The sequence below is a fragment of the Neurospora tetrasperma genome (assembly GCF_000213175.1).
Source record: "Neurospora tetrasperma FGSC 2508 unplaced genomic scaffold NEUTE1scaffold_81, whole genome shotgun sequence".
NCBI lineage: Eukaryota > Fungi > Ascomycota > Sordariomycetes > Sordariales > Sordariaceae > Neurospora > Neurospora tetrasperma.
In genome coordinates, this window is record NW_009799179.1 from 7,132,847 (window position 1) to 7,155,825 (window position 22,979).

Genomic DNA, 22,979 nt, shown 5'->3' on the forward strand with positions numbered 1-22,979 from the left:
TTTTTTTTTTTTTTTGGAAGAGCATGTATGGAAAGATGAATGGATGGATGGATGGTTTGGGTTGGAGAATGTGACTTACTAGCTGAGAAAGGACAAACGTAGTCGAGAAAGATCTCGACGGTGTGGAGTGGCTGGGTAGGAAAAGAGCTAGCACCGGCTCCCTCGGTGGGGATGAAACGGTGGCCGGCGAACTTTGGAGGAAGAGCCATCGTGGGGCTGGTAAAGGCGCGGCTTGGGTTGTGGGATAGCGTAAAGGGTAGAGGAATCAATAAATCACTTCAAGTGGTCAAATGGGAGTCTGAACAATAATGGTGCTGAAGTTGTGTGGAAGTTCTGAGAAGTGGACGACTGTCTTTTTAAGATGAACATTTAGACGCAGAGGAGGAGACAATGATATGCAGCCGAATGAATTTGGAATTGTGTGGTACCTATGGAATTGGTCAAGAACCAACGAGCAATGGTCGACGATGCCGCTGCGATGATGCCATCGACTGGGGACTTGCTGTGAAATACCTTTATGGCTAGAGACGGGAGGAGTCGTAAATGAATGAATGAATGTATTTTTCGACTACGTTCTATTACCGAGAGATAATAAGTCGTGCTTGCGACGACGGCGTGGCAAAGGTATAAAAAGCGGGAAAAAAAGCCTTATAGGGAGGACGGTCGAACCCTATCCTATCCGTACGCTGGAAAAACCCTTATATATCCTATCCTAATTAGACTATCTACTCCAAACCCCCTAACCCTAATAGTGTATATACCTCCTTGAAAGGAATAAGTACGTTATTTAAGTTAAATATTTCTATTTTAACTACCCTTATTCCTCTATAGCTTTATCCTCCTCCTATTATTTAAATCCTTATATATTCCTAATCTTTTAAAGCTTTTATTCTTATAATAAATATAGCGTAATTAATATTAAACGCCTATAGGGTATCTACCACCGTATTAGGGTTACGGTAAATAATAATTAAGTAGGTAAAAAAGTGACTTTTTTTTTGTAAAGCGCTATATATATAATATTTAAACGCCTTTTAAAGGTAGTAGAATTGTTTGTAATATAAATAGAAGTCCTAATATCTTATTCTTTTATTAATTTATTAGGCGAAGTATAACCGGAGGAGTATAAAGTAGGGGTTATATTTATACTAGGGGAGGTCCGTTAAGTACCCTAACTTATTTATAGTTTAGTAAAGTTCTAAATTAATTTTTAATAATAGAATTTATTTCCCCTTTATTCTAAGTAGGGGGGCTACTTTAAGTGCGAATTACTATTATAGGGCGGAGAGGCGGAGGAGGTAGAATTTATTAGAGGGTTCTTCGGAAGGTACTTATAAATCTATAAGGGAATATAATTATAATTATCTTTAGAGGGGGTTATATTTAAAATATTAAATAAAGGAAGAATTACTTAGTAGAGTATATAGGTAGGCTATAGTTTTAAATACCTTTCGTCCTAGGATTTCTATTAGTATAATATTAAATAGTTAGAAGGAAATTTATTTAAAGATAGTACGCTAAATAAGTATTATTTTATAGAGGGCTTTAGAAATAGCTATCTCTAATTTATAGAGCGTAGACGAAATATTAGTAGATATTAGTATCCCTTTAGTCCCTAATTTATAAAAGCTTAAAAAGAGAGTAATTATACTATAAATAAGGGTAGGGAGGAAATATATAACGAAAATATATTTTAAGGAATTAAATAGTATACTATAAGAGATTTAATTATTTCGGGCTATGAAATTAATAATTATTATTATTTTAAAGACCTTTTTATAAATTTAGGTAGTTAGGGATAGTTTCGTATTTAAATAGACGTTGAATTATCTTATTTCTTTTTATAAGCAGACTTACTTTATTAAAATATTAATAATAATATAGGCGGGGTTACGCTAAATTTTCTTTATATTTTTACTTTTAAATAGAAGGTAGAAGGCTTCCGTTTTTTTATAATCGATTTTAAAATTTAGGGCTACTATATATTTATATAAATTAGTAGCCCGGCGGATCGTTATATAGAAGATTTATATTACGTTTCTACTAATTGTAAAGTAGGCGATATCGTTTGTATAGGAGAAAGCGGGCCATTATATTCTTTTAGGGAATAATATAATAAAAAGGAGAAAAAGTATAGGCGATTATAGTAAACCCTATAGGAGGTTATTATAAATATAAAACCTATTATTTATTTATTAGAAAACGAAGCTCCTATTTATATAAAAGTTATAAATAAGGTTAGTAAGGGTCGGGGGCTATCTCTAACCTTTAAGAATTTTAATAAATTTATTTATTTTAATAAATAGGAAAATTGAATCGATATTAAAAGTAAGGATTATATTATATTAATTAAAGCGGTTAACCCCTTCTATATTATAAATAAATATAATAATTAGGTCTATAATTAATTGTATTGAAAAGGCTCCTACGGAGTCCCTTAGAATAAAATTTATATTAAAGGTTATTATTATTATTCTATAAATTATAAATTTCTTAATACTTTTATTGATAGTAGAGAGGAGGGCTATAAATCGTTAGCCCTTATAATTATATAGGTCCCGGCTGGGTTTAGAGAGGGTAACGACCTTTACCCTTTTAAATAGGGTTAAGAATTTATTTAAATAGAAGGAAGCTTATATAATTACCCTAAGGTAAGGGAGGATTGCGTTTTATATAGTTTTTAGGGTATTAAGGGTAATTTTATCCGGGCTTAGAATATTAAATTTATAATATAAGAAAACTTCCTAGAATTCCTTATCTAATAGCGGTTTTAGGGCTTATATAATAATATTTGGAGGAAGAATATTATTTTTATAGTTATATAAAAGAAGGGCGTCCTTATTTAGAGGGCGGAAGGTTGTATATATTAAATATATTATAATTTCTTCTAGGTAGGTGAATTTTCATTCTAATATATTAATTAATATAGATCGGTCGTTTAGTAAATTATTCTTCTATTTTAAAATATTATTTAAATTTTTAAAGGATTTAGTATTATTAATCCTATCCTTATAGAAGGACGTACGGGTTTTTCTATAAACCTTATAGTATACCGCTAGGTTAGTCTCTTTTATTTTAATTAAAGAAGGATTCTATTATAGTATATTCTTAGACTATCCTCTAATTAGAATAGAATATTCCCTAATTGTACCTTTAAAGGTATTTATAAATATTTAAATAAATTTATTAAATTCTATTACTATAGAAGGGATTAAGGGTTATTATAGGAATTATTTAATAAGTACTAAAATAGTATTATTTATCTATTCTAGAGGTAAAAGGTATTTTTAAGGGGGTAGGGTAATTTTAATAATAGGAATAGTAATAATAAGTTTCTTATAGTTTAATATTTATACCCCAACTTTTATATATATTCTATTTATACCGAACGCTAAATTTATAATAAATTCGCTTTAAATATATTTATAAATAAGTACGCCCGGGGTATTAAAGAGGTAGAGGCCGAATATAATTATAAAATTATTAAGTTTAATACCGTAGGGGGAATTATAAAAGTAGGGATCTTATATATAATAATATATATTAAAATTTCTAATAATAAATAAATAGAATATTAGGGCTTCCGGTAAATATATTTTAATAGGTTCTATTCATTTATCCTATAGGTATTAATATACGTTAGTAATATCGGCGCCTTAAACCGAAGTAGTAATAATATATATTAAAAGAGTAGTAATAATTATAAATTAATACGTTTTTATAATATAAATTATTATATATATATTATAGTTATTAAACTTAATAATATAAAAACCGGGGTACTTATAGAGTCGGCTTTGAATAATTAGGGGCTTTTAAATATAGATTATTAGAATCTAGTTATTAATTATCTATTCGAATATATTATTAATATTCGCTAGGGACTTTTAAATATTAATAAATATAATTTTAAATTCTTCTATTATAGGGTAAAGGTAAGGGGGGATATAGGTTATTCTTTAGCGTTTTTATTATTTATATAAGGCTAAAATAATTAGGAGGGGGTTTAAGGGCAGATAGCGGCTATTAGGAAACGTCCTTTAAAGAAATTACTTTAAATTTTGGTTAGAGTCCTATTATTATTAGAGGAACCTCTACTTATAGAAAGCACTCTAATATAAAGAGTAGGAGGGGGTTAATTAAAAGAGAAGGAGGCGCTATAGCCTTCTATACTTAATAAATTAAAGTACTGCCTATTAATCTCCTTCTATACTACTACTTTAATATATATTATTTTTAAATTAAGAGATAGGGCTAATATAAATATAATTATAAACGGAGGTAGGGTATTAAAATAAAGGGATAGTTAGGTTAGAATTAATTAAGGAGATAAGGTAATTATAATTAGGGTAGGGCTAGGTTCGGGGGTATTAATGGGGGGTAAATCCTTAAAGGAAGTATTATTATTTTTATTAATTATAATAGCCTCCTAAATTATAATATCCGCGTCCGCTTCCCTTACTTTTTTAAATTCGTAAATAACCGCCTTATTAACTGCCTTACTTACTTTATAAGTACTAGAATATTATTCCAATATAAATTTAATAATATAATTATTCTTAATTTTAGGGAAGATTAGGCAATTAGAATAACTAAATTAAAGGGGGCTTAAATAATTAGGGTATTAGGAGATTAATTTATATATATCCTAATAAATAATAGAGGGGGTATTATACTCTTTATAAATTAAAGTAAAAATATATTTAATAGTATAGTATAAACCAAAATATCGTTCATAGGTATTAATTTATAGGTTCCATTCTATTATATAGGCTGACTTAGAATTAAAAATTTAGAAAAATTATATTTTCTTTAAGAAGATAATAATATAATTATTAAGGGTCTTAATTTTAATAATTTTAATTTATTATTTAATAGTAATAAAAACTTCCTATTTAATATATAATTCCGTATTATAAACGCTATTATAGGCAAAGAATTTAAAGGGGACGCTTATAAAGTAGTACAATACTAATTTAATTTCGAATTCAATCTAGTAATATAGGATTTTTTTACTAAATTTAATAAAGGTAAATTATTAATCGGGGGTAATAGCTTTAATATAAAATCCAAATTATATTAGGTAGATCTTCTTAATATATTAGTAAAGGAATTTAATTTCTTTAATAATATAGAAAATAACTCCTTCGAATATTATTTTCCGAAGGTCTATATCCGGGGCAGATTTAAAGAAAATCCTATAACCCTCTTTATAAATAGTAATAATATTAGAGGGAGGGGGGGATTTATAATTAATATTATTGATAGAAGTAAATAGGCCGGTTATCTTAATCCTATTTTTCTTATTAATAACCTTTTACTATATTATATTTATGTCCTTAGTAAGTATTTAGACCGTTATTTAATTAAATAGGGCTAGGGGTATAGCTACCTATAATTGGATAAGCCTAATTTCATTAATAATCTTTATTAAGAGAGATATTAGGAGGGAAATTATTTAAGGAGGAAAGGGAGGAGGCGTTGGGGGAATAGAGTAATAAATCGTTATAAGGTTTTCTATATAAAAGAAAGAGCGTAGGAAATTATAAAATTAAATACGAAGGGGGGTAGCCGCCCTTTTTTAGGCAGAAGAATCGAAGGAATCGTATATATTAGTAATAACTTCGATAAATTTTTTAATAATTTAGAAGCGCGCCTAGAAGCTTTCGATAAACTCTTCGTTTACTTTATATAGGGTAGTAATAATATTATTTTAAAAGGGCGCTATTATAGCTATTTTAAGGGAGAGAAGATCGCCGGGCCCGTTTTAGGAGGTGGGAAAAGTCGTAATAACTGTCTTGGTGTTTTGGCGACGGTTTAGGATACCCAGTCCTAATTGGTTTACTCTCGAAAAACATCCTCTGATTGGCCGAAGCCAGTCCTAGAAAAAATAATTCGGGAGAAGGTAGGGAGGAGTCGTGAGCAGGGCATGGGTAGAGTAAGCAATGCAATTAGGGGTAGCTACCTTATCTCTACACTACATATATTGATAGCTGCAGCTCATGGTCTACTTCAACGAGGGGCACTATTGCACCACGCAACCTTACAAATCACAATGCCCCGTCTCTACACTACTCCTCTCACTGCCCTGACGTTTCATAAATTCCAAATCTTGGGAGTTTCCCGTTCCCTTTCCAAACAATTAATAGTTCCACAACGAGGACAGTGGACCGAAGAGCACATCAATAGTATTTATATACCCAGTCTGGCTAACATCCAATACGGAAGTTCCACGCCACACTGAGCATACATCACAGACTACCATAACCGAGGGAACTGATCACAGAATGGATTTTTTAGAGGTTGACAAATTGAATTCGTGTTCGTCCCGTGCCCGTGCAAGTGCAACAATCAACCGGAGTAGAACAACCGATTTCGTCAACGTTTGTATATACCCTTACTCAGGTCCTGTAAAAGTGGTGATATGGAACTAACTGCCCTTGCCCGCCTGATGTCATGTTGTCAGTATCAAATTGTCGCACTAGATATGAAGCATCTATACCTCCGATATGTATCCTTTTCGCACACAAGAGAGCCACAAGGGTCTTATTGACGGTCTAGATCTTTCATGATTGTCGCAGGCGATTTCTAGACAGAGTTCAAGGGAATGTCATCACTTGTCATATGTCCTTGTCACAGGCGAGGATAGCGTTGCTGGTACCCATCGTCTGGAATACGGCAAGATGGTATACTTCAACATTAACCCCGTGAAGATTGGGGGTTGGATGGAGATTGAGAATTTGGCGTTCTGGATCTTTTGCGATGTACTGTGTGCACTCGTCTGGGTTCGAAGCGCTCCTGTTGCTTTGTACTTGTGCGTTAGGAAAAACCTTTAATCCGAAAACTGCTGGTCCGACTTCATTCTGATAATGTTAGATTTACCTTGCTCAGTAACTCATTTAGGATGCTTGAATTGCGAAAATGTCTCGTAAACACCAGGTAGAGGTATGATGAAGTCGAGTTGACATGTGAAGAGACGGCCAGGTTTCTTGTGCTACCTAGACCGTTCAGGGTACAATTACGACCACATAATATGCGGGCATGGCAAAGTGAAATGATCTTGATTTGAGCACACGGGTATCGGAACTTGTATATTCTTCTTCGTAACGAGATCGCATGTGGTGAAATCCTAGGCAAGAGCATTCATAACCTTTCCAGTAGAGGGATAACTATGAGGAGAGAGGAGCTACTAAGCGTTTTTTATGCAACAGCCGTTCGCATGTCCTCCCAAACCTAAGAATACCACGAAGAACATGCATACAAAGCTCCAGAAACAAGTACAAATGATAAACGAATATCACAACTTTCTTTAATCACATAGAAGACGGCAGGTGGGAATGAAAATCGACGGGCAACAAACGCCATACTGAGGTTATGCCCAAGTCCTCAACAGTTTATTATCAGTGACACCGGCCGTCATGATCCGATTGGATCTTTACCGACCCTGAGGTCGGCTATTGAACGCATGCTCGGTTCACTCCAGCCACCCATCGCCTTCACTGACCGAGTTTACTTCCTGCTCCTTCTTTGCTTCTTCGGAGGAGGTGCTGGCGCAGCCTCGGCTTCTGACTCAGACTCTTCGAGTTCGCTGGCTCCTTCGATGTCGAGGTCGGATCCTTCGTCGCCATCTTCGACGTCAGAGCCCTCCTCCTCGTCATCCTCTTCCTCATCGCTCGACGCGTCCAGGGGTATCATATCTTCAGCAGTGCTCTTCTCCTCACCCTTCTCCTCAGCAGCCTCTTCGACCTCAGAGTCGCTGTCACTGTCGAACCCGGCAAAGTTCTCAGGGTCTTCCTCCTTGGCAGCCTCTCCTGCTGAAGCGGGAGTGGTAGCAGGCGCGCTGTCGTCCTCGTCACGTTTCCGCTTCTTGGACATTTCACCGTAGCGACCTTCGCGACCCTCCATGGTATCAGTCTCACCCTCCTCCTTTTCGGGGGCAGGCGTGAACCAAGGGATCTTGCCTCGCATGAAGTCATTGAGAACCATCTTCGCAACACCATCAACGTCAGGCTCACCACCCTTGAGAAGTCTGCCGCCCTTCCTAGCAAGCATCTCAAGGAAATGGATATGGTCCTTCCAGCCCTTGAGCTCATATGTCCTCTCCATGTGGTGAGGTTTGACCTTGTTCAATACCGCAGGGATGTATTGCTCCGGGTTATCGACGTTTTCTACACGTACGACACCACGGAGCAGGAGATCCTGTGGCGTATCGTTCTGATTGGGAGGAACAATGCCAGGGCAGTCGATGAGGTAGATCCTCCTCATCAAGGTGACGTACTGCCACACCTTGGTCTCTCCGGGAATAGGGGCGACCTTAGCAACGGGCTTACCACGAAGGGCATTGATAATACTCGACTTGCCGACGTTGGGGTAGCCAACAAGACCGACGCTGATCTGTTTCCTGTCCTTGTGCAGGATACTGAACTGTCTGAGAAGATCGATCAAAGAACCACGACCGAAGGGGTTCTTGATGCTAGATCTCATAGCACATGTGGGATGATCCTTCTGCAGAACGCGAATCCACGCGGCCTATTGTTTTCAGTTAGTCCTCACCTCGTTGAAGAATATAATATATACGTATAATGTGAAGAAATGTGTGAATCATAACTAAGAAGACCACCATGGTAGAGTCTGCTCAAAGGCAGGGTGGAATTCAACTCAAACGAAACACGTCCGGTATCCCGTGAAGTCCTCCAAAACGGAGTCCATCAAATCCCCAATCCCAAGACGGGACCAGGGAGGTTGGGAGGTGGATATTAATCTCCCAGCGATGTAACAGACCAATCCCAATGAAGCGCAACTGAATGCGGGAAAGATCCTGACAAAATCCCTGGGAACCTCAAGATTTGCGCGAGGCAAGTCGAGAGATTCGAGCAGAAGGAGTGAAAGCAAATGACGGTCTACACTTACAGCAGTCTTAGAAGGAACAAGATCGATCTTGTTCAGCACGAAAATAAGATGCTTGTGAGGAGCCTCAGTGGCAAGGTATTTCTCAACGTGACGACACCTGGTTCCCAGAGGATCTCTGGCATCGATGACGTGCAGGATGACATCTGACGAATCAATGACCTTGTCTATGTGATGGTTAGCAACCCGAAGTCACAAGTCCCGAAACACAGAAGGACTTACACAGTTCGTTCCAGATACGCTTCGACTGGCCCTTTGTGAAGATAGCCTCCTTGGCCGTCGCGACACTGAAATCCTCCTCTTGAACATCGTCGTCGGCAAGACCACCGCCATATCCAGAAGCACCACTTAGGAGCTTAATCTCCTCGAGTCTGGCCTGGTACGTATCCATGCTCTTCTCGCTGTGTTCTGTCAAGTCACCGATCGTGTTGAAGCTGAGTTTTGGCCTCTTCCTTTGGGCCTTGGGGCCAAAGGTCTGTGAAAACGGCTCGCTCTCAATCGTCATCTTGGCTTGGTGCTTCTTCAACGCATCCTTGGGTCCATCTCTGATCAAGCTCATGGGGAGCTTGTTGCTCTTCAACAGCACCGCTACAAGACAAGGCGCGTTAGTCTTGGTCGGCCGGACAAGTGACAGAAGAGTTGAACGTACAGTAAGGATCCTTGTCCTTCTCGGCAATCGCCTCCCGGAAAGATGTCAACGTATCTTGCGAAATGACTCTGGTGTTGTTGAACCATCTCCGGTTCGGCTCGATGACGGCTGTGGGAACATCTCTGCTCTGATACGACGCGGCCTTGACGACCTTGCCCTCCTTATTGCGAATGGCCTTTCCCTCCTTGAGCACGTTCAAGGCCTTGATCTTCTTTGCGCTCCGGTAGAAGTTCTCGCCCTTGACCTTCGGATCACCCGTCACCTTGCCCTGTCGCTGAATGCGAGATTTTTCCTTCTTTCCTGTTCCCATTTTGGCAGATGTCACTCAATGCCAAATTTCCGAGTAGGTTAGTGGGTAGAGGATGCAGATGTGGAAGAATTTCGTTCTCGCCTGCGAGAGCGGCTGGGGGTATCCGTAGATCGGGGGGGTTGAGATTGACTTGAAAGAAGAAGTATACGAGAATAGGGAAGAATGGGTAAAAGGCTAGAAACGAGGCTATGGGGTATCAGATATCGGCAGAGGGTGTTGCGTGAGAATCGAGAGGATGAATGGCTGGGGAAGAAGAAAAGAAGAGAGGGAAGCGAGGAAGGAATGAGAAGGAGGAAATGCAAGGGAACTCTGCGACTGGTCCCAGCGAAAGTTTTGTCAGTTTTTTTTTTTGGCGGGGTGTGGAGGCCGCTCAAAGGTCCCCATGCACAAAAAGTTTAGCGGTGTGCAACGGCAGAACGCCCGCGACCAGCAAAGCTAGCACCAAGAGCACTCTAGCGCTGTTCTGGCCCCCCCGAGCTTTCAGAATTTCGACGGAGTTGAAAGCCCCCTCGTACCGCGGCGTGTCCCACGATCCCGAGCCGAACCTAGGAGAGCGAGAGGCCGCTGCACCCGCCTGGTCCGTTCCCTCCGTCGCACGAAACCTCCGCATATCACGGCCCGGCCAGAAGTCTCCCAACTCCGACCCCATCCCGCTCACCCCGTCTTCGGCCAACCCTCCACCTCAAAAATGGCGCCAACTCTCGCCAGGCCGTCGCTTAGCGGCGTGCAATTTATTCTTTCTTCCCCGACCACAGCATGCGCTGCCACCAGCGTAGTAACACGCGCCATCGCCGCCCGATCTTTCAGCACCACCCGATCGGCTAGAGACTCGATCTCGATCCCCCCCGATTCGCCCAACTACATCAAGGTCCCCGAGCCGCCGCAGTCTTCCGAGGTTAGGCACCCTTTCGTCAAGGGCCACCTCCCGATTCCCCGCTCCATTTTCCCAAAGAAGGGTGTCCCGGAGAAGGTCCAATCCGGCTATGTCGATCGTATCGCTCCCAAGTCCGCCGCCGAGCTGGCTGGTCTGCCGCCCAAGTCGAAACAAGAGTCGTGGCGTCGCAAGATGGCCGAGGCCCGGCGCCAGTCACTCGAGGCCGGTCTGCAGGGACTCTGGCAGCGCAAGGTGAAGCGCGACCAGAAGCAGGCGAAGGAGAGCAAGGCGCGCTACTTGGCGAACAAGCGGGCGGCCCAGGCGCCGGAGCGTCTGGACGAGGTGTTCACGCGCGCGACGATTCGCGAGAGCACGGCCAAGAACACATTCGTGCCCCTGGACCCAGAGGCTTTCGTCAAGGCCGAGGAGGCGCGTATTAGACATGCAGAGAAGGAGGCGATGAAGAGCGAGGCGCGCCGGGACGCCCTCGTCCAGCTGTACGTGGCCTCCAAGAACTTTATCGTGGACGAGAAGGAGCTGGAGGAGCACGTCAACAAACACTTCACCGAGAAGATCCACAACGCCGGTCTCTGGGAAAGCGGCCGCAGCATTTGGGATTCGCAGAAGAACCCCATTAGCATGAGAGAATTGCGAAACGAGTTCAGCGGTTTCAACGACAGAGTTACTGCCAACACTTCAGCCGCCGTAAAGACGACAGTTAGGCAGAAGAACGTGGCCGAGGAGTTGACTGGCGGCAAGTTGTAGTTGGGATGCAAGGACTCTACTATATCTCCTACGTCCTTCTCTGCCCTATCAAAGTTGTACAATTAGTCAAAGGTTTGCTGCGTTGTCGTAATGATTTATACGATTAGTGAATCGAGCAACCTTGTACAATATGGGGGTGTTGTGTACAAATAAAATCAGATCGGCCAAAGACACCCAGCCATCACAACACTCATATTGAACTTACAACACTGTATTTCATTCCGATACCCTATCTCTCTGAGACGGTCGTTCTCAGAACACGCTTTAGTTGTTGCCTAAATAGTACAATGATGCCCATGACCCCATACGCCAGTGTCAACCAAGATTTCCAAGAAACCATCCATCATGTCCATCATCAAGAAAGCTTCGCGCACAAAGAAAGAAAGAAAAAAAAGGGACAGTGAGACATCGATCTATCAGAGTCAACCCGTCATTCACGCTGGTCTAATAACAGTTGCTACATCTTCCAGCTCATATTAACCGGCAACTGTGGTCTAGTGTGGTCTTTCAGCATTTCGTTACCTCTTCTCAACAAGAAGGATATGCATGGCACCATAAGCAAGGATGATGAAGGTCATGCCAAAGAGGCCTAGGTTCATGATATCCCTCCACATTGCTGAGTTGTCGAAACCGAAAGTGGTCAAGATGGTGGCGCCGGGAACCGTGATATCGAGACCGTACTTGTGGTCAACAAGAGTGAGCTGAGTGACCTCGTTGACAATCAGTGCCTCGAAGCCGTAATGGAAGATGGAGAGCCACTGAAGCCAGAGCGCCGCAGCCGGAATGGCGTTGTGGTTGAGCAATAGACCCGCAAAGAGAAGACTGAAGAGCATAACCAAGCTGCCAATCAGGTTGGCTACACCCCCGTCCTTACAAAGGATGCCGATGAACAGGCAGATAGCGGCGGCAGCCAGGTTGAAGAGGACCAAGACCAGGATAAAGACGAAAAACCGCTGGTAGTCAGCGACGAGACCAGTCATCGGGTAGATGATTGCGCCAAGCAGGATGGGTGGAATGATCCTCAGGGGAACAATGTCGAACAGGACTTTGGCGGCAAAATAGGTGATAGGTGAATAGTAGCCATTCGCTCTCTCGCGTACAAACAGCAGTCTCTCTTGAGAGAAAACACCCAAGCTTGTGAGAGTGCTGAAACCGAACAAGGCGAGGACGAAGAAGAAGAGGCCAAGCCTGTTCTGGAAGCCTGCAATGTCCAAGGTCAAGCCGTAAAACAAGTAGCCGGCAAAGACAGCCAAGAGAATTGCAATCGCGTAATGAGTCAACATCAACATCGGGTTTCGGTACAGGTTCTTCCAAGTCCGCTGAGACAGAATAACGAATTGTCGGAACAAGCCCACCCGAGCATAGCCTTTGCCCATTGTACCCGTGTAGATGTTACCATCTGCAACATAACCGTTGGAATTTTGACCATTGCTGTTTACCGCAGCTGCGATTGCCTGGTGAATTTCTTCATGGGTACTGGCAGCAATGTCGGAATGGACATATGACTCAATTAGGACGTCAAGATCGGTGCCAGTAGCAGCAAGAGGAGGGAGATCGTGGAGGTCATCGTTTATGCTCCGCAAAGGAGTAACGGGTGGCTGCTTTTGCAACTTGTAACCCCCAATCTCGTCTCCAGCATCCGAGGAGGCAGCAGTATCGACGGCTTGCTTGCGCCTGGTATAGAGCTCCCTCTCCTGTCTGCGTCTGACCGAGTCACGACGCTTATTCTTAGGGCGGGAAGAGGATGATTCAACCAAGCTGTCATCACCGATGCTAACTCCAGACACGCTGGCGATTGACTTGACAGCTCTAGTACTGCTTGGTCCCACACTAACCCCATCCACTGACAGCGTACCATCATCGTAAGAAGAAGTTGATCCAGCGTGCATGGTCAAATCAACCAGGTAATCGGCGATGTTGAATCCAGGAGGGCAAGTGTAGCCAATTTGGTCGAAATACTCTTGGCATTGGTGCAGCGGTCCAGAATACACGGTCTTGCCTTGTGCCAACAAAATAAGCCGGTCGAACAGCGCGACAATATTGGATCTTGGTTGATGGATGGTGAAAATGACGGTTCTCTTGTACGTCTTCGCCAGAGTAACGAGGCATTCGACAACATTGTAAGCATTGTAAGCGTCAAGACCACTGGTGGGCTCATCGAGGAACAGAATCGAAGGACTGGTGACCAGCTCGCATGCGATGCCAACTCTGCGCTTTTCTCCACCAGAAATGCCACGTCCTTTGCCTTCTTCCGAACCAATAAGGGAGTCCCGGATATGGTAGATGCCTAACTGCTTCTCGACCTCAATCACTCTTTGTTCCTTTGCGGCGCGTGTCATGTCTTTCGGTAGGCGAAGAAGGGCGCTGTTGAGAATGGTTTCGTGTACGGTCAAGGTTGGCAGCATGGTGTCCTCCTGATCGACAAAGCCGACGGCGTTCTTGTACTCCGGATCGCTAACCTTTTCACCGTTAATGTAGAAATCTCCTGACACCTGGCCGCGTTTATTCTTCCGGGCAAGGATATCCAAGAATGTGGTCTTTCCTGCCCCTGAAGCCCCCATGATAGCAGTGACCTCACCCGGATGAGCCATGCCTTGGATTCCAGACAGAATCTCCTTTCCGTTCAAATTATAGACAACGTTCTCAAAATAGAGAGAAGCGGGCTTGTGGTCGGTCATAAGCTTGATGGCCTCATCGTCCGAGTCATCGAGGTGAATCGGGCCATAGTTGAACTTTCTTCGTGAAAGGTACCAGGTACCCAGAATAACGGCAACCAGGAAAAGCCCACAGGCGGCAATGACGCCCGCGATAAGTGGCGTGTTGATCTTGGGAACGGTAGGCGTGTATCCAGGTACTTCGGTGTGATAGAGACACTCGCCAGCGCTGCAGGTGAGAAGGATGCTTTGGTCACCGAATACATCGTTGATGAGATTGTTCATCTCAGGCTCCTTGAAGGCGCACTTCTTCTCTTCGCCGGTGGTCTGGGTGCATTCGAAGCTCGCAGGGCCCTTGATCTGCTCGGACAGGAAATCGCCAATGTCAACGGAGCCATGTTCGCCGCATAGCATTCGGTCCGGAATACACTCGCATTGAATCTTTTCGCATTTGTATGAGGTCGTGTTCTTTCCGTTGTCGAAGTCAAAGTTGGCAGTCGAATCGCATTCTCTCAAGTGGCACATGAAAGACTCGCGTTCCTCGACCCAGACTGAAAACATGTTAGTTGACAGGCATGTTTTGGGCCCAGAGGTAAGAGAGCCAACTTACACTGGAAGTCGCATTCGCCGGTTTCTTTCTTACAGGTAAACGTAACCTGAGGAACTTTGGTTCCGAGAAGGTTCCGAATAGCCTTGTTTGTAACGTCACAGATCTGGTAGTTTTGCTTGACGACCTCGCCGCCGGTATAGCAGACGCCACCATCCCCGGTTTCGGTAAAGGCGTTGCAGACATTATCGTTCGTGCAGACATTGCAATTGATGCCTGTCCACCCATCGTCACATTCACAAGATTTGCCCTTGCGGGCCAGTCGATCGGGACCTCGAGCAAGTGAGCCGCAGACTGTGAGAAGCCATAACAAAATTAAGCATCACATCCAGACAAGAACACGGCCATGATCATTGGGTTTTACGTACGTGGTTCTAAGCAGTTGTCGCCGCCAAAGCCATCGGGACAGATACACTTGCCACTGTACTCGCTACATGATGCAAATTGACCACACGAGTACATGGGAAGGTTGCAGTTGAAGCTAATCGGAGAGTATCATCAGCATCACCTAGGCAGATACCTAAACGAGCAAGAAAAAGGAGCGTACCATGGAGGGCAGTCTTTGGGTCGATCGGCCATCAGTTCCATTTGCGCTCGCAACATATCGATGGATGTGTAGTTCTGGTAGGCTAACGCAACGCATGATAGTGATAGCGCAGCGACCGCAAGCGCGCGGGGTATCCCGAACGCCATGATCGTAGGATATAGCCCAGGCCTCGAGTGAAGGCACTGTTGATGGCCTCTCGTAAAAAGGTAAAGTTGTTGTCGTTGCTTGACTGAACTCGGGAAGAAGTCGGTGTCGGGTCGTTGAAGAAACACTCCAACCAGGCGCGGTGGGCGTGCGTGCTTCGAGGTGGTAGATGATAGGTGGTGACCAAGTGAGCTTGTGTAAGTACCTATCGGTGGTGGCGCGCCAGGCTAATGCGCGTGGCTATCCCAAGTCCCCAACGTGGGCCAACCTGAGCCTCCGAACAAACTCAGATGACTCGATCTAATCCCTACGGCTCGAGCACCCGATAATTCGCGTGTCGACTGGCTGTGCGACTACAAGTCAATAACGCGATGCCGACCACTGCGGCTCTTGTTGACTTATAAGTAGCTGTTTTAAAGTCCGGAAACCAAAGTCATAGAAAGGTCGTGATGAGGAATATGAAACTGGACGGGAGCAAACAACAGAAGACGGAAGCCAAATTCCACAGCGGTGGCCGGAAAGAGAGTGTACTCTGCGTGACCTGGAACATCGCCGTGACTTGATGGATGCAGCAGGTAAGCCAAGTTGGCGCGGCCCGTGTGCGTGGGTTAGTACACACTGAGTGCAGCAATGACGAAGGCAGTCCATAGAGTGGAGCTGTGACTTTCCTTGGTCCACCAGCGAGACAACGTAACGATTTTCCATGGAATTCATTGGTTCTTCTCGGTACAAGCTGAGACATGGTGGAAGTGCGGGTTCACATCTTCCCCAGCTCAATTTGTGGAGATACTGTCCCCCGCTCACTGCCATTGGTTACATCTTCCACGACTTGCACATGGCGCTCGGCCAAGTTTATCGCGGATCATGCGGGGACTCCCAATTGTTGAAGATGCGGACGACGGTACCTGAGTGCCAAAGCGTTGGGAATGTTGGAGTCGAAACACCAAGGACAAGTTCACGCTCTTGTGGGTGCTTCCATGTTGAGCAACGCTGTCTTGACTATAGATTGACTGCTTCCCTAGGTTATCATGGAAGCGAAACTATGAGCTTGATGCTACCTGGTCGGTGGAGCTTGATGTCAAACACATTGAGCTATCGAAAAAGGGCGCGCCCTTCATGTCAAAGGCTCGAGATGGACTCCATAACTTGGTCTTATATAAACCGACATCTGTATACACGGATTCGTGTCTCCAAGTGTAATTGAATAAGCACGCCAACTAGCCACAGTATACTTTCCACACAGATCACTTGCCCAGTGACAGTCGCTCCGCCAAAATGGTCAAAATCACCCCCTTCGAAGTCGAACAGTGGATGGACCGCTACGAGACCACCCCCGGAGTCATCAATATAGCTGAGACTTGTTGCGCCTCCATCTCTATCGACGACCTCATCTCCCTTGATACCGCTGAGTCCGCTTGTTCACCCCTACAACTCTCCAAGAAGCTGACATACGGCGACATCCTCGGCTCCGAGATCCTTCGACAGCGGGTGGCCTCGCTGCTCAACCGGGACCTCAACCATCACTCTCCGGGCTTGGAACCGCTGAACGCGGAAAATGTGATCATCACCCAGGGCGCCATCGCCGCCAATTTTCTAGCCTTTTATACGCTGGTTGGACCGGGTGATCATGTCATCTCTGTGTATCCTACTTACCAACAACTGTATTCTGTTCCAGAGAGCTTGGGGGCTGAGGTTTCGCTGTGGAAGTTGAAGGCTGAGAATGGTTATGTTCCTGATGTTGATGAGCTCGAAGGATTGGTGAAGGCTAATACCAAGGTTTGTTAAGTCTATTTATACTTGGATTCCTTGCCCTTGTCCTTCCCCTTCTGCCTCCTTAACGAAAACTTTGCCGAGAACAGAAACTGACAAAACAAAAGCTCCTCGTCCTAAACAACCCCAACAACCCGACAGGTGCTACCATCCCAACTCCAACCCTTCAATCCATCCTCGACTTCTGTTCTTCCCGTAACATCACTATCCTCTCGGACGAAGTTTACTCTCCCCTCTTTCACTCTCTTCCCGCATCACCATCCTCCTCCACCACCTCAATAGCGCCTCCATCCATCCTGTCGTTATCTCCTTCCGGAACAGAAAAGACCTGCGTAACCCTCTCTACAGGCTCCACCTCCAAGGCACTCGCCCTCGCCGGTCTCCGCCTCGGCTGGATCGTCTCCCGCTCTCCCTCCCTCCTCCGCGCCATCGCTTCTGCCCGCGATTACACCGCCATCAGCGTCTCGCAGCTAGATGACCAGGTAGCCAGCTACGCGCTCAGTCCTTCGGTGCTGCCGGCGCTTCTGGAGAGAAATTTGGATCTGGCTAGGACGAATCTCGCGTTGCTTACCGAGTTCGTGGAGGGAAAGTATAGCAAGGTTTGCTCATGGGTTAGGCCGACGGCGGGGACGACGGCTTTGGTGCAATTTCGGAATCTGAGCAAGGGTGGAGTACTGGTTGATGATGCTAGTTTTGTGTTGGATGTCTTGGACAAGACGCATGTTCTGTTTATGCCTGGGAGTCCTTGCTTTGGCCTTGGGACGGACTTCAAAGGGTATGTTAGGATAGGCTATGCTTGCGAGACAGAGGTGTTGAAAAGGGGTTTGGAACTGATGGGTCAATATGTAGAGGAACACCTGCTTTGAGGAAGCGTGGCTTACAGGCTAGCGGAATTGATGTTCCTAGAAGCCAGTCAAGGAACTCATCTTGGAAGCGTACCGAAACATGGAAACTTGATACCAGGGGGTTGCTATAGATTGACATCTTACCTGGTTTGACCCCATCCTGGGAAACTACATGATGCGAACACCACTAGCATACTCAGTAAATACAAACCGCCATACACAGGCCATATTCATCACATTGCAAGTTGGGATCAAAGTTGGACAATCAACTGTATTAATAGTATAGGATTCTCTATCTCTGTGGCGAACGTAGACGTCCGAACGATCAAAGAGAGCCGAGCACTGGTAAACGACATCCGAGCCTGGCTATCCGAAGAGCTTTCCAAGAGGAAGAAGCAAATGATTCAGTTTTTCCCTCATCATCTCCAGTTCACGCAGGCAGAGGCTCGGTAGTTCTGAAGTTCTCTGGGTGCAGGATACCGTGCATATTTCCTTGCTTGATCCGTTGCATCGTCAGGGCAGCGATCAAAGCAGCACCAACACCGCTTCCGTCCTCGGCGGCGAGAATCTCGATCGGATCATCTTCCTTGGGGTCCGCCTTCTCAGGCCAGTCCAGGATCTCACGGAGTGCTTGCGCGCCACGAGCCTTGAAGTTGGGATACTTGTTGAAAACGGATCCATCAGCACCAACGTGGCACTGCTTATATCCTTTCTTCTTGCTGATGGCAGCAACGCCGCAGGCGGAGAGGCGAGCGGCGCGGGTACCGATTAGCTCGGCGGTGCGACGAATCAGCTCCAATTCGGGGCCGGTGGGTGTAAGTCCCAGCTTAGTCTGGAACAGCTCAAAGGTTTCGGAAAGGTTCTCGAACGGATCCCTGCAAGTGTTTGTTAGTTGCCAGTCTCTAAGTCTTGCAGAGAGGTTATACTCACTCTTCAATGAGGGAGAGGAAGGACGAGTCAAGACTATAAGCTTTCCGAAGCTTGGCGATATCCTGGCCAGGGAAGATCTTGATCTCCTGGTTGTCGTGGAGGTCAACCAAGACAAGGCGGAAGATTTCACCCAGATACAATCCTGCGACCATCTTCTCGAAGGACTGCTGACCAGGACGCGGCGAATCCTTGTCAATAATGACGTCGTAAGGAGTACGAGGCAAGACCTTATGCTCGTTGTCAAAAGCTCCCCATTCGCAGTTGATGGCCATTGGCATATCCGGTGGGAGATTCATATGAGCGAGCTTGGGAATCGAGCCACAGTTCTCCATGTACGCAGCATTGCAACCTGTGCCAAAAATGCATCCAATTCTCATCTTAGGATCAGTGTATGCCGAGGCAATCAGGGTGCCTGTAGTGTCGTTGATCAACGCCGTCAGCTTGATAGGCACTCCCTAGAGACAAAAATAACATTAGCAGCTGATCAGAGAGAGCTAAAGAACACAACCTACCCGGCGCTGGAGGGCAGCCTCAAACATGGGGACAACATTATGGCCCTCTACGCCAGCGATATCGAAGCCCTTGGTCCAGCGTTGCAGAATGCCCTCGTCGATATAGTTCTGTGTCGCCGGATAGGAGAAAGTAAAACCGAGTGGAAGCGCATCGAGCTTGGTTGGGTCTCCGTGGTGCGTTTCAATGAATTGCATGAGGCAGTCGGCAATGTACTCCCACAGCTCCTCGGCGTCGCCCGTCTTGAGCTCCTCGGGCATGCGGTACTTGGACTGGATGATGTCGAATTCGGACTTTGTTTCGGTCAAAGTGACTTGGCAGACACGTAGGTTTGTACCACCCATGTCCAAAGCCAGATAAGTGCCGGTTTCGTTACCGTCGGGGAAGGACATAACCCAGGTTGGGTTCATGGGCTACAGTAATTCTGTCGTCAGCGAGGTTCGTTTTTGTATCTGTGTCGCTCGGTGGATGCTAAAACGCACAATGCTCCCTCCCTGGACGCTAAGGCCTGTGCACAAAAGAAGCAGTCAGCATCTCTTCCAGCTATGGACATGTAGTATCTTTGCAGTTCGTGGAGTAATCACCTTTCTCGAGCTCATGGACGAAGTGGTTGGTAACTTCCTTGAGCTTGGCGCCATCGACGGTAAAGAGGCGCTCGAGGTGCTCGATCTCATTGCGGAGATCCTTAGGAAGGTTATCGAGAGTCCCTGACGCCATAGTTAGTTGTAAGATTGGGAACTATCGTGGTAAACTTCTTGCCCTCTGTGCTGGAAGTGGTCCGACTGTGGCAGTGGGCGTGGTGGTGATAGGAGCGAAGTTTGCTGAGAGGAGGGGGGTGCTCATGGTGGACTAGGCTTCTTGGCGACGACGTTCCGGCAGGCGGAGGCGCCATAGCTGCATCAGAAGCCACAGGCAGCAAGTTCTATTGACTGGAAATCCGCAAGGCACCGAAACTTGCCGTTCGGGAACCAACAAACTCGGGGAAAATTGGGGCGTCAGATGTTGTTTGCCCCTGTAGTAGAGGGAAAAGCAGCGAATGATGGGTATAGCACTTGAAGTGGCTTAGGGTCTCAATAGGTGACGTCGGCGATGTCACTCTGGGTGTTGGGTACTGGTGATGTAGGACAAGAGCTAAATAGGTCGGAAGCTTTGGGAGCTGATTATCCAGGAAGACGGATTTAGGGTTTCATCCAAGGACAAGATCCAATGTCAAGGAATTGCTTCCTCGACGTAACTTCCGCTGCTTCCACTTCAGTCTCATCCGCTCTTTCCCAGTTGAAATAACGAAACGTTGGCTCAAACTCTGTGGTCCAGTTGGCCGCATCTGTCTGACCTTTGATGCAGCCACGCAAGCTGACAGGCTCGAGGCACGCTCGTTACGCAGACCAAGTTATGAAGGAAAGAAGGGGTAAGCTGACCCATCAGGTAGAGCTGTCATCAGAAACGAAGGAAGCTACCCCTCCATGTCTGAAGGGCTGCCCATCATTTTCCGCTTTCGCTATGCCGGTCAAGGCCAAGCAAATACTGGCAAGCGCAATGTGTATATCTAGGTAAGGTAGGCTGGGGTTGGGGAAGGCACCATGCGGGATAATATCTCCACGGGAATGGGAATGACACGAAATCATGGACGGAGATAAGGACGAGATGGGAAGAGATGGGGAAAACCCGGGAGAGGGTCACGAAGGTTTCTCAGCGGGATATTCGAAAAGCTTGTCGTCACAAAGTAGCACCGCTGCTTCAGCAGAGGGCACCGACGCCACTTGGGCTCTCGTTCGTGGTGAAGTTTCTCATGATCTGCCCATGCCGCTCTCAATCTCAATTCCAATGAGAGTCGGAGTGACGTGAAATGGCTGGGACAGACGCGACGACTTGTGCAAATCCTGCCGTACGAAGCTCATCGTCTCACTCCCTCGGCATCCGACGATCTAGGTGAAACGAACAGGCGCGGGAGATGGAGTAGGCGCCTAATCAGATCGGACGGCTTGAACAACAGACCGGAAGGCGTTTTTCAGGATCAGGCTGAAAAGGAACAGTTTAATGTACGTACCGGTGCCCTTTCTGGGAAAGGGAGGCTTGGGTCCAAGTCCAACCATTATGGGCCAGAAGACAGAGTAGACTTAATCTTGACAGCTCTGGGTTATATACTGAGGTTGCTGACGTCCACTGAAGCTCACAAGTCGGAAGAAGAAAACAACTAATGTTGGTGCTCAGGAACACGTCAACGGTCTGTGCCTTATATGTACAACAACAGCTGGGTGCAAACGTATCATCTGATTATGTGCAAACTGTGGAGGAGCAGTCGGCCAGATAGGTCGAAATGGAGAAATGAGAGCCGGGAGTCATAGGTAATTATCATCGGGCTCACAGATACCTAGGACGTAGGGTATCGCCAAGCAAAGTGGAAGCTGTCAAGCTGAAGCTAGATTGCATTTCAGGGTATGTTGAAGTGGAAACCAGCGTGAAAACCCTCCCAAATCATGACTTCGTCGACTTAGGATCCTGGACGGTACCTACGTAGGGGTAGCTTCACGATCCACAGCCAGAGGTGCAGTGGTGGTTGTGCTGTGGGGGCAGTTAGGTTCGTGGGTTTCTGTTTTCCCCTCCCCTTTCTCTGAAGTTGGGTAGATCACTGATCCAAAGCTCAAATTGGTTGTTGGGCGAGGTACTTAAAGTACTGCTCATAGTGATGAATCAACTGAGCAGAGAGGTTGAGATTTCTCCGAGAATTTCTGACTTGAAGTTGGAGAGATTAGGCCGTTGCAAGCTCCCAAGTTGCCCCTGTGCAGTGGTGAAGGGTGACAAGGGGAAGCTCCCGTCCCCCCGCAGGCAGCTTGGGCAGAAACTCAAAGGCAACACAAAGACCATCACTGAAATGAGCTGACCAGCCAAACATGTGTAGTTAGAGGTAATCACCCAACATTGAGCACATGAAGGCGCTCTGGGAACGTTTCATAAAAAGCAAATCATAACAACTCGAAGTTCGGCCATGAATATAAAATGTTGTAAACAGCTCTAAAGAGGTGTGGTCATACCCGGCGAGACATCCGGGCCCCTATTTTCAGGGTCGATCGGTTCTATGCAGACGGAAACGCCCGCCAAAAGCTGATACATAAGGTACTCATCAGGTGCCACTGCCCGCTGGTCAGGCGATCAATTTTATCGGTACAGTAGATCTAACGAGTACTGCCCTGGGGTGAACCCCATGAACCGGCCCGATCTCGATGTAGAACATCTTACATCTCCCGTCTCATGAACCCTCAACTCACAAGTACATAAAAGTCGGAATCACGGCGCCATCAACCTCCGAAGTCCAGAAACCCCGGCCGCCGGCCGAGGCCCGGCTCGAGCCCGGCAACAAGGCTGATGGCCCGAGCTCTACTTGCCAAGGTGTGGACATCTCTTACGGACGAACAGGGGTCCACCATAACAGCAACGTAAGCACTTTGGAGAAGTGCTGGACAGCTGGC

At 45.7% G+C, this 22,979-nt stretch overlaps 5 protein-coding genes across 5 annotated transcripts in view; 1 reads left to right on the forward strand and 4 right to left on the reverse strand.

The window, feature by feature from the left end:
- NEUTE1DRAFT_92128 (uncharacterized protein) overlaps nucleotides 1-346 on the reverse strand; it is a gene marked incomplete at both ends in the record, with an annotated part of 2,017 nt that extends 1,671 nt beyond the window's left edge. The window contains one exon of the mRNA XM_009858443.1: nucleotides 80-346. Within this exon, the coding sequence (XP_009856745.1) occupies nucleotides 80-209 (130 nt within the window). The remainder of the gene's footprint in view (nucleotides 1-79) is intronic.
- A 7,028-nt stretch (nucleotides 347-7,374) lies between these two features.
- Nucleotides 7,375-9,866, reverse strand: NEUTE1DRAFT_73432 (nucleolar GTP-binding protein 2; the record flags this gene model as incomplete). The annotated part of the gene is made up of 4 exons (XM_009858444.1): nucleotides 7,375-8,529; nucleotides 8,911-9,074; nucleotides 9,130-9,495; nucleotides 9,557-9,866. 4 exons carry the CDS (start codon nucleotides 9,864-9,866, stop codon nucleotides 7,510-7,512), a joined length of 1,860 nt encoding a protein of 619 aa, XP_009856746.1.
- A 604-nt stretch (nucleotides 9,867-10,470) lies between these two features.
- Nucleotides 10,471-15,459, reverse strand: NEUTE1DRAFT_150514 (uncharacterized protein; the record flags this gene model as incomplete). Its single annotated transcript, XM_009858445.1, has 4 exons — nucleotides 10,471-14,710; nucleotides 14,770-15,060; nucleotides 15,135-15,247; nucleotides 15,314-15,459. 4 exons carry the CDS (start codon nucleotides 15,457-15,459, stop codon nucleotides 12,024-12,026), a joined length of 3,237 nt encoding a protein of 1,078 aa, XP_009856747.1.
- A 1,273-nt stretch (nucleotides 15,460-16,732) lies between these two features.
- NEUTE1DRAFT_51786 (uncharacterized protein) lies at nucleotides 16,733-18,225 on the forward strand (the record flags this gene model as incomplete). Its single annotated transcript, XM_009857128.1, has 3 exons — nucleotides 16,733-17,233; nucleotides 17,335-18,002; nucleotides 18,111-18,225. The coding sequence occupies 3 exons, from the start codon at nucleotides 16,733-16,735 to the stop codon at nucleotides 18,223-18,225; spliced, it is 1,284 nt and encodes a 427-aa protein (XP_009855430.1).
- Nucleotides 18,226-18,330: 105 nt separating this feature from the next.
- Nucleotides 18,331-21,797, reverse strand: NEUTE1DRAFT_119084 (hexokinase; the record flags this gene model as incomplete). The annotated part of the gene is made up of 6 exons (XM_009858446.1): nucleotides 18,331-18,947; nucleotides 19,003-19,457; nucleotides 19,515-19,925; nucleotides 19,995-20,020; nucleotides 20,097-20,219; nucleotides 21,560-21,797. 6 exons carry the CDS (start codon nucleotides 21,603-21,605, stop codon nucleotides 18,503-18,505), a joined length of 1,506 nt encoding a protein of 501 aa, XP_009856748.1.
- Between the last annotated feature and the right edge of the window lie 1,182 nt (nucleotides 21,798-22,979).